Source organism: Nerophis lumbriciformis, linkage group LG04 (assembly GCF_033978685.3).
Source record: "Nerophis lumbriciformis linkage group LG04, RoL_Nlum_v2.1, whole genome shotgun sequence".
In the NCBI taxonomy this organism is placed as follows: domain Eukaryota; kingdom Metazoa; phylum Chordata; class Actinopteri; order Syngnathiformes; family Syngnathidae; genus Nerophis; species Nerophis lumbriciformis.
In genome coordinates this window covers 62,323,744-62,335,000 of record NC_084551.2, presented here as the reverse complement: position 1 = coordinate 62,335,000, position 11,257 = coordinate 62,323,744, and the positions used below count along the sequence as shown (strand labels likewise).

Sequence of the window (11,257 nt, the reverse complement as noted above, 5' to 3'; positions counted from 1 at the left end):
AATGTATATTTATTTCAGATATATTTTTCAAATTGTTATTAAAATATTAATTGGTAAAATCTTTTTTTAAACAAAGACTTTGAATTGTATGGATATTAATTTCAGATATTTTTTTTAATTGTTGTTAAAAATAATTGGTAAAATCTTTTTTTAAACAAATAATTTAAATTGTATAAAAATAGATATTAATTTAAGATATTTTTTTGAAATTGTTATTAAAACATTAATTGGTAAAAACTTTTTTCAAACAAATATTTTAAATTGTATAAAAATGTATATTAATTTCAGATATTGTTTTCAAATTGTTATTAAAAATAATGGGTCAAATCTTTTTTAAACAAAGATTTTAAATTGTATAAATATTCATATATGTATCAGATATTTTTTTGAAATTGTTATTAAAACATTAATTGGTCAAATATTTTTTAAACAAATGTCACCCAATTTTAATTAAACTGTAAAAAAAAAAAGACACAATCAATTAAATATTTAAATAACTATTACTAAAACTGCAAATTAAATTTGAAAAAAATAATTTATTTAAATAAACCAAATATAAAATAAAACTCACATCAAATTACATAAAATACATAGTGTTTTCTTTAAAATAAAATTATACCCCAATTTTATTCAGAAACTGAAATAGCCTGGATTAAAAAATCTTAAAAAAATACATTTTTTAGGAAAATAAAACGTCAAAAAAAAAACTAACAAAAACTGACATCATACTGATTCAACATGCTTAATTACATTTGAACCATTTCAATTAAATGAAAAATGACTCAAATCTTATGCATAAATCACACACACACACACACACACACACACACACACACACACACACACACACACACACACACACACACACACACACACACACACACACACACACACACACACACACACACACACACACACACACACACACAGTTAATTACATTCAATCACCTCTTGGACCCTAATGGACGCCATGTCTAACATAAAGTTATTGAGTTGGTAAAAAGTAATTGTAGAAAGACTGTAACACAAAGCATGTTGATGTAGTTCACATCACGTCCACTAGATGATGTCCTACAGGTGACCACTTTTTGTGTGCAGGTGTGTGAGATGGAGGAAGACCTGAGTCCAGTCCAGGAGGACGAAGGCCAGAACGCAGTCTCTCAGCTGGCCCGCAAAGTAGGACAACTTGTGTGTCCACACAAGGACATCTATCTGAACTTTGACCCCTGTGTGTGTCCAATAGATGCAAGGGGCGGGGGTCAGAAGCTGGAACAAAATGTCAGCTCTTTTCTACAAAGACGACCAGCATCAACTTCTCCGGGAGACCGAAAGTCCTCCTGTGCCTGACCAGTGAGTGGACTACTTTATATACACAGATTTTATATATATCATTTATACTATATATACATTCTATATGCAGTATATGTAAATGTTTAGTATTTAAGGATCTTTAACCATAGTTTTTTAATTGTATTATAATATAATCAAACATAGGAAATCATTTTTCATAAAAAAAATCATATTAAACATTCTATTAAAACTAAATAACTCAAACCCTCACTCATGTAAAAATTGAAAACGAATTTAGAAAGTAAAATAAATTAAACCATAGAAAAAAGGGAAAGCAATTCTAAACCTCTCAGGTTTTGAGAAAGTAAACTATTTAAATACCAAATAAAATCAAACAGAAAATACCTAAAATATATTAAAAAAATAATAATTATGAAATGAAAACAGAAAAAAGCAGATTTTAAATTGTATACAAATGGATATTAATATCAGATATCTTTTTAAAATTGTTATTAAAAAATAATTGGTAAAATCTTTTTTTAAACAATGATTTTAAATTTTTATTAAAATTTATATTTATTTCAGATATACTTTTCAAATTATTATTAAAAATAATTGGTACCATTTTTTTTTAAACAAATAATTTCAATTGTAAAAAAATAGATATTACTTTCAGATATTTTTTTGAAATTGTTATTAAAACATTAATTGGTAAAAACATTTTTCAAACAAATATTTTAAATTGTACAAACATTTATATTAATTACATATATGTTTTTCAAATTGTTATTAAAAAATTAATTGGTAAAATCTTTTTTAAACAAATATTTTAAATTGTATAAAACTTCATATAAACATCAGATATTTTTTTGAAATTGTTATTAAAACATTAATTGTTCAAATATATTTCAAACAAATCAGTTCTGAAAAAAAAAAAGATTTTGTAACAATATAAAAACTAAATATCAAATCAAATCAAACAGAAAATAACCAAAATGATAACAAATGATTTAAACAAACAAACTACAGCATAAAAAAAGAAAATAAATTAAACATTGAAAAAAGAAAGGGAGTCATTTTAAAAACAACATATTTTGTGTAAATATAATAACATCATATCAAATCAAATAGTAAATAACCAAACCTTTTTTTTTTTTAAACAAATACATGATATTAAAACATAAAAAAGAAGAAACAGTTCTGGAAAAAAATGGATTTTTGTGAAAATGAAATAAGGTTCAAGGTTCAACTTTATTGTCCCCGCGGGGACAATAAACTAAATATCTAACTAAATATCAAATCAAATCAAACAGAAAATAACTAAAACGACAAAAAAAAATATTCAAACAAATAAACTAAAGCATGAAACAATTACAATGAATCAAACATTGAACAAAGAAATTAAGCAATTCTTAAAAGCAACAGATTTTGTGAAAATGTTATAACTTAATATCAAATCAAACAGAACATAACTAAAATAACAAAACATTGAAAACAAATCAATTACAATTAAAAAAATATAATTTAAATCACAGACTAAAAGAAATCAAGCAATTCTGGGGAAAAAACACATTTAGAAAATATTAATACAAATATTTAGAAAATATGAACTGACATTAGGTTCTCCTAAAACGGGTGTCCATTACGTGGATGGCGAGCTAGCGGTGGATGGTGGAGGGTGTGTCAGTCCATCGCCAGCCAGCCATTAAAAAAATAGACCTAAAAACGAGCGATCATCAATCTTCACCAAGACGTGACTTTGGTCACTTGATTGACATTCACGGCACCCGAGGGTCTTGTGAGATGACGCTGGCTGCTGCCGGATCATTATTAAGAAAAAACGACTGACAGGAAGGCGGAAATACTTCTTATTTCAACAGACTCTTGCGTCAAAACTCTAAAAACCGACCGCACAGTTCCTGTCTTCACAATAAAAGCCCTGCCTCATCCTGCCTGCGCTAACAAAATAAGAGTCTCAGAAAGCTGGCAATCTACGGAGTTTGCCACCAATGTATTTCTTGTAAAGTGTATAAAAAGGAGTATGGAAGCTGGACACTTTCATGTGATATTGGACAGAAAGGAGGACTTTTTTTCTCCTCCATTTGAAAATGGGGACTTTATCATCACTTGTTCACGAGTGGGGGAAGAGTGGATCGTGAGATCGACAGGCGGATCGGTGCGGCGTCTTCAGTAATGCGGACGCTGTATCGATCCGTTGTGGTGAAGAAGGAGCTGAGCCGGAAGGCAAAGCTCTCGATTTACCGGTTGATCTACGTTCCCATCCTCACCTATGGTCATGAGCTTTGGGTTATGACCGAAAGGACAAGATCACGGGTACAAACGGCCGAAATGAGTTTCCTCCGCCGGGTGGCGGGGCTCTCCCTTAGAGATAGGGTGAGAAGCTCTGTCATTCGGGGGGAGCTCAAAGTAAAGCCGCTGCTCCTCCACATCGAGAGGAGCCTGATGAGGTGGTTCGGGCATCTGGTCAGGATGCCACCCGAACGCCTCCCTAGGAAGGTGTTTCGGGCACGTCCGACCGGTAGGAGGCCACGGGGAAGACCCAGGACACGCTGGGAAGACTATCTCTCCCGGCTGGCCTGGGAACGCCTCGGGATCCCCCGGGAGGAGCTGGACGAAGTGGCTGGGGAGAGGGAAGTCTGGGCTTCCCTGCTTAAGCTGCTGCCCCCGCGACCCGACCTCGGATAAGCGGAAGAAGATGGATGGATGGATGGATCATCACTACTGTTTGATTCCAATCAATGCACGTTTTTTATTTTATTTATTTTATTTATTTTATTTATTTTATTTATTTTATTCATTTTATTCATTTTATTCATTTTATTTATTTTATTTACTTTATTTATTTATTTTTTATTTTTTTTATTTATTTTTCATTCTTTTTATTTATTATTATTATTATTATTATTATTATTATTATTATTATTTTATTTATTTTATTTTATTTTATTTTATTTTGTGTTTTTCTCCATTTGAAAATGTGGACGTCATCATCACTACTGTCTGATTCCAAGTTTATTTATTTTATTTATTTTATTTATTTTATTTATTTTATTTATTTTATTTATTTTATTTAGTTTATTTAGTTTATTTTATTTATTTTTTATTATTATTATTATTTATTTATTTATTTTATTTTATTTTGTGTTTTCCTCCATTTGAAAATGTGGACATTATCATCACTACTGTCTGATTCCAATGAATGCAAGTTTTTTTTATCTTATTTATTTATTTATTTATAATAAAAAATTAAAAAATAATAATTTTATTTAGTTTTTCTCCTCCATTTGAAAATGTGGACTATATCATCACTACTGTCTGATTCCAATCGATGCAAGTTTATTTTATTTTATTTATTTTATTTATTTTATTTATTTTATTTATTTTATTTATTTTATTTATTATTATTATTATTTAAATTTATTTATTTTATTTTATTTTATTTTGTGTTTTTCTTCTCCATTTGAAAATGTGGACGTTATCATCACTGCTGTCTGATTCCAATCAATGCAAGTCATCACTGTCAGGTTCAAATCCCGATGACATCTATTAAACAGACAAGAAGCAAGGAATTAAACAGAGACAGGATTCAATTTGGCTCACGAGGAGAAACGTCTGGGCTGTGCTCTTGTACAGTCTTCCACCACGCTCTGACGAAATGGTTGCACGCCTCCTCGTATATTTGAATTTTCCCTGATTACATGGCAACGGCTGTTTCTAAGGGGGGAGGGGGTCGTAAACAGCCGTTGCCCTCGGTCACAAAACAGTTCAAAGAAAAGATGCCTGGAGCTTGCGTCAGGTCCTGCTTCCTCTCCGCTTTGTAGCTCTCGGGTCAAGACAAGATCTTCCTGTGGATCACAACAGATAAAAGAAAACGACACCTTCATGTCGCTTCCCATCGTTGCCGAGAACTCATGGAAACACAAAGTTTTGTGATAACTTAGATACAATTATTCTGACAATCACAATCGACTTATATTCTTGTCTAGGGTTGCAAAATTCCGGGAATATCCAAAGTCGGAAACTTTCCATGGGAATTAACGGGAAATGAATGGGACTAAACATTGAATGCAACGTGTGTCAGGTTCAAACACTGATGACATCTATTAATCAGACAAGAAGCAAGGAATCAATCAGAGACAGAGTTCAATTTAGCTCATGAGGAGAACGCATGGAGCTGCACACTTAGTCACAGTCTCGCCCTGCGCTCTAAGGTTCGGCTCCCGCGCCCCTCTATTTATTCAGGAGTTCCACAGTCAACATCACTGAGGCCGCCTCTACAAGGAGTGGTCACATATATCATGCAAAGCAGGTCCAGTACACACAATACGTGACGGAATGTGCCGGGGGCCTTGTGATTTCCTTGTTTCTGTTTTGTCTGCGTGTTGTCTTATCTCCGTTGAGGTCCTTGAAGTCCTCGGCTGTTAGCGGGCTCAAACAAAGATAACATCTGCGACTGAAGCCACCCCTCAGACAAGAACTTTTGTCCTTGCACAGATAGAAAATCACAATAGCTAATAACTATAGCAACTGACTTTAAGCATACTAAAGTTGTGTGATAATATAAACATGATTATTCTAACAACATGCTGGATCTTGCAGCATGATTATTAGCCAAAACAACCGGATTTAATGCAAATTCGGTAGAATTTCAACCCTGCACTGTGCATTCCTCCATCAAATGTGCGGTGCATTCTTACATCACATGCACCCTACTCTCTTTTCATGAAAGAAACATGCTGGTGTTATCATTAAACTACATTTAACTTGTTAACCTCTCTTTCATAAATAAATGAATATAAATGATGTATAAGAATGATCCCCTCCACTTGGTATATTGAAAAGTAGCTGGCCTGCAAAAAAGGTGTGGCCACCCCTGGTGTACACAATACTTACCCTAACCCTAACCCTAACCCTAACCCCAAACCTAACCCCAACCCTAAGCCTAACCCTGACTATAGACGGACCATGCACACCCTTCTTTTCCTTTTTTTCCCCACTCTTCTTCTATCGCCCCACCCCAACCCTTAACCCTAACCCTAACCAACTCTCTTTCTTTATGCCTAACCCTAACCCCAAACCCAACCCTAACCCCAACCCAACCCTAGCCCTAACCCCAACCAACTCTTTTTCTTTATGCCTAACCCTAACCCTAACCCTAACCTGAACCCCAACCCCAACCCCAACCCCAACCCCAACCCCAACCCCAACCCTAACCCTGACCATAGACGGACCGTGCACACCCTTCTTTTCCTTTTGTTTCACTCTTTTCTATCGCTCCACCCCAACCCTTAATCCTAACCCTAACCCTAACCCTAACCTTTTTTTCACTCTTTCTATCGCCCCACCTCAACCCTTAACCCTAACCCTAACCAACTCTCTTTCTTTATGCTTAACCCTAACCCTAACCCTAACCCTAACCCTAACCGTAACCCCAAACCTAACCTTAACCCTAACCCTAACCCTAACCTTAACTCTAACCCTAACCCTAACCCTAACCCTAGCCACAACCCCAACCCCAACCCTAACCCTAACCCTGACCATAGACGGACCGTGCACAACCTTCTTTTCCTTTTGTTTCACTCTTTTCTATCGCCCCACCCCAACCCTTAACCCTAACCCTAACCAACTCTCTTTCTTTATGCTTAACCCTAACCCTAACCCTAACTCTAACCCTAACCCCAACCCAACCCAAACCTAGCCCTAACCCTAACCAACTCTTTTCTTTGTGCCTAACCCTAACCCCAAACCTAACCTTAACCATAACCCTAACCCTAACCTTAACCTTAACCCTAACCCTAACCCTAACCCTAACCCTATCCCTAACCCTAACCCTAACCCTAACCCTAACCCTAACCCCAACCCCAACCCTAACCAACTCTTTTTCTTTATGCTTAACCCTAACCTGAACCCTAACCCTAGCCCTAACCCCAACTCCAACCCCAACCCCAACCCCAACCCCAAACCCAACCCTAACCAACTCTTTTTCTTTATGCCTAACCCTAACTCAAACCCCAACCCTAACCCCAACCCTAACCCTAACCCTAACCCTAACCCTGACCATAGACGGACCGTGCACACCCTTCTTTTCCTTATTTTCACTCTTTTCTATCGCCCAACCCCAACCCTTAACCCTAACCCTAACCAACTCTCTTTCTTTATGCCTAACCCCAACCCCAACCCCAACCCTAACCCCAACCCCAACCCCAACCCTAGCCCTAACCCTAACCAACTCTTTTTCTTTATGCCTAACCCTAACCCTAACCCTAACCCTAAACCTAACCTTAACCCTAACCCTAACCCTAACCCTAACCCTAACCCTAACCCTAACCTTAACCCTAACCCTAACCCTAACGCTAAACCTAAACCTAACCCTAAACCTAACCCTAACCCTAACCCCAACCCCAACCCCAACTCCAACTCTAACCCTAACCCTGACCCTAACCCTAACCCTAACCCTAACCCTAACCCTGACCATAGACGGACGGTTCACACCCTTCTTTTCCTTTTGTTTCACACTTTTCTATCGCCCCACCCCAACCCTTAACCCTAACCAACTCTCTTTCTTTATGCCTAACCCTAACCCTAACCCTAACCCTAATCCTAACCCCACCCCCAACCCTAGCCCTAACCCTAACCAACTCTTTTTCTTTATGCCTAACCCTAACCCTAATCCTAACCCTAACCCTAACCCTAATCCCAACCCCAACCCCAACCCCAACCCTAACCCTAACCCCAACCCTAACCCTAACCCTAACCCTAACCCCAACCCCAACCCTAACCCCAACCCCAACCCCAACCCGAGCCCTAACCCTAACCAACTCCTTTTCTTTATGCCTAACCCTAACCCTAAACCCAAACCTAACCATAACCCTAACCCTTACCCTAACTTTAACCCTAACCCTAACCCTAACCCTGACCCCAACCCCAACTCTAAACCTAACCCTAACCCTGACTATAGACGGACCGTGCACACCCTTCTTTTCCTTTTGTTTCACTCTTTTCTATCGCCCCACCCCAACCCTTAACCCTAACCCTAACCAATTCACTTTCTTTTTGCCTAAACCTAACCCTAACCCTAATCCTAACCCCACCCCCAACCTTAGCCCTAACCCTAACCAACACTTTTCTGTATGCCTAACCCTAACCCTAACCCTAACCCTAACCCTAACCCTAACCCTAACCCTGACCCTCACCCCAACCCCAACTCTAAACCTAACCCTAACCCTGACCATAGACCGACCGTGCACACCCTTCTTTTCCTTTTTTCACTCTTTTCTATCGCCCCACCCCAACCCTTAACCCTAACCCTAACCAACTCTCTTTCTTTATGCCTAACCCTAACCCTAACCCTAACCAACTATTTTTCTTTATGCCTAACCCTAACCCCAAACCTAACCTTAACCTTAACCCTAACCTTAACCCTAACCCTAACCCTAACCCTAACCCTAACCCCAACCCTAACCCCAACCCTAACCCTGACCATAGACGGACCGTGCAAACTCTTCTTTTCCTTTTTTTCACTGTTTTCTATTGTCCCACCTCAACCCTTAACCCTAACCCTAACCAACTCTCTTTCTTTATGCCTAACCCTAACCTTAAACCTAACCCTAACCCCAACCCTAACCCTAACCAACTCTTTTTCTTTATGCCTAACCCTAACCCTAACCCTAACCCTAACCCTAACCCTAACCCCAAACCTAACCTTAACCCTAACCCTAACCCCAACCCCAACTCCAACCCTAACCCTAACCCTAACCCTAAACATAGACGGACCGTGCACACCCTTCTTTTCCTTTTTTCCACTCTTTTCTATCGCCCCACCCCAACCCTTAATCCTAACCCTAACCAATTCTCTTTCTTTATGCCTAACCCCAACCCCAACCTCAACCCTAGCCCTAACCCTAACCAACTCTTTTTCTTTATGCCTAAGCCTAACCCTAACCCTAACCCCAACCCCAACTCTAAACCTAACCCTAACCCTGACCATAGACCGACCGTGCACACCCTTCTTTTCCTTTTTTTCACTCTTTTCTATCGCCCCACCCCAACCCTTAACCCTAACCCTAACCAACTCTCTTTCTTTATGCCTAACCCTAACCCTAACCCTAACCCCAACCCCAAACCTAGCCCTAACCCTAACCAACTCTTTTTCTTTATGCCTAACCCTAACCCTAACCAACTCATTTTCTTTATGCCTAATCCTAACCATAACCCCAAACCTAACCTTAACCCTAACCCTAACCTTAACCCCAACCCCAACCCCAACCCTAACCTTAACCCTAACCCTAACCCTGACCATAGACGGACCGTGCACACCCTTCTTTTCCTTTTTTTCCACTCTTTTCTATCGCCCCACCCCAACCCTTAACCCTAACCCTAACCAACTCTCTTTCTTTATGCCTAACCCTAACCCTAGCCCTAACCCCCAACCCTAGCCCTAACCCTAACAAACTATTTTTCTTTATGCCTAACCCTAACCTGAACCCTAACCCTAATCCTAACCCTAACCCTAACCATTATAATGTGTATTCAAAGACTTATGAGATATAATGTACATCATCTCTCTCATGTGTTTCAGTCCACTTGCAGCGAGGCCAGAGGAGCTTCCTCCGCCCACAAAGCGTTCTGGCTTCTGGGACGGCTTCGCCGCCAACTGGGCCGCCAAGAAGCAGGCGGAGGCCGCCCAGAAGATGCCAGAAGAGGAGGAGGAGGTGATGGAAGACGCTGCTGAGACACCAGCCGGACCGTCTGAGGACCAAGCGGCGTCGCAGGAGCGGCGTGACGGCGAGATGAACGAGGGCAGTGAAGGCAACAACTCCTTCTCCAAATATGTGTCTTTGGGAGGAGGAAGAGGAGAGGACGCCGCCTTCAGGTGGAACTTTGTCTCCAGCAAACTGGCCGAGATGAGAAGTAAGAGCGTCGCCAAGAGCAACTCACACTAATATTATTATTATTATAAACATCATTACACTTGTGCTTTGTCACATGATATCTTCTTTATTTACTAAATCTAAAAGCAGTGAAGTTGTCACCTTGTGTAAATGGTCAATAAAAATAAATCCTTTTCAACTTATATTCAATTGAATAGACTGCAAAGACAAGATATTTCATGTTCACACTGACAAACTAAATAATCATGAAGGTAGAATTGAATGGCAGCAACACATTGCAAAAAAAGGCATTTTTACCAGTGTGTTACATGGCCTTTCCTTTTAACAACACCCAGTAAAGGTTTGGGAACTGAGGAGACACATTTTTGAAGTGGAATTCTTTCCCATTCTTGCTTGATGTACAGCTTAAGTTGTTCAACAGTCTCCCTTCTCATATTTTAGCCTTCACGCATTTTCAATGTCTGGACTACAGGCAGGCCGGTCTAGTACCCGCACTCTTTTACTACGAAGCCACGCTGTTGTAACACGTGGCTTGGCATTGTCTTGCTGAAATAAGCAGGGGCGTCCATGATAACAACATATGTTGCTCCAAAAGCTGTACACTCTTAGAAATAAGGGTTCTAAAAGGGTTCTTCTACAAGGGCTGAGGTTCTAACTGGAACCATTTGCTTCTGAAAAACCCTTTCCCGAAGAAAGGGTTTTTCAAGGGTTCTTGGTAACGCTAATGGTTCCAGTAAGAACCATTTCGATCCAGAGAACCCTTTAAAACCCCTTTTCTGAATAATTGGTTTTAAAAGGGTTCTCACTAACACTAAGGGTTCCAGTAAGAACTATTTTGATCCAGAGAACCGTTTTTGGAAGAAAGAGTTCTTCAGGGATTGTTGAAAGCATGGGTAAGATCCTGTGTCACCAGGGACATACTTCCTGATAACATTTGCCAATAATGGTGCCTATCTTTAAATAAATGTTTTTCTCATTAAAATGTTTTGAATGTTTGTTCAATGTCAACATGATAAATGACCACAATATAATATGAACTAAACTGATCTGTAGAA

General features: G+C 38.6%; 1 protein-coding gene across 1 annotated transcript in view; it reads left to right on the top strand.

Annotated features, from left to right (window-relative positions):
- Positions 1 to 10,253, top strand: part of LOC133605474 (uncharacterized protein C1orf232) — an 11,265-nt gene extending 1,012 nt beyond the window's left edge. The window contains exons 2-4 of the mRNA XM_061958823.1: positions 1,099 to 1,176; positions 1,244 to 1,350; positions 9,890 to 10,253. Of these exons, the coding sequence (XP_061814807.1) occupies positions 1,099 to 1,176; positions 1,244 to 1,350; positions 9,890 to 10,253 (549 nt within the window). The remainder of the gene's footprint in view (positions 1 to 1,098; positions 1,177 to 1,243; positions 1,351 to 9,889) is intronic.
- Positions 10,254 to 11,257: the final 1,004 nt, after the last annotated feature.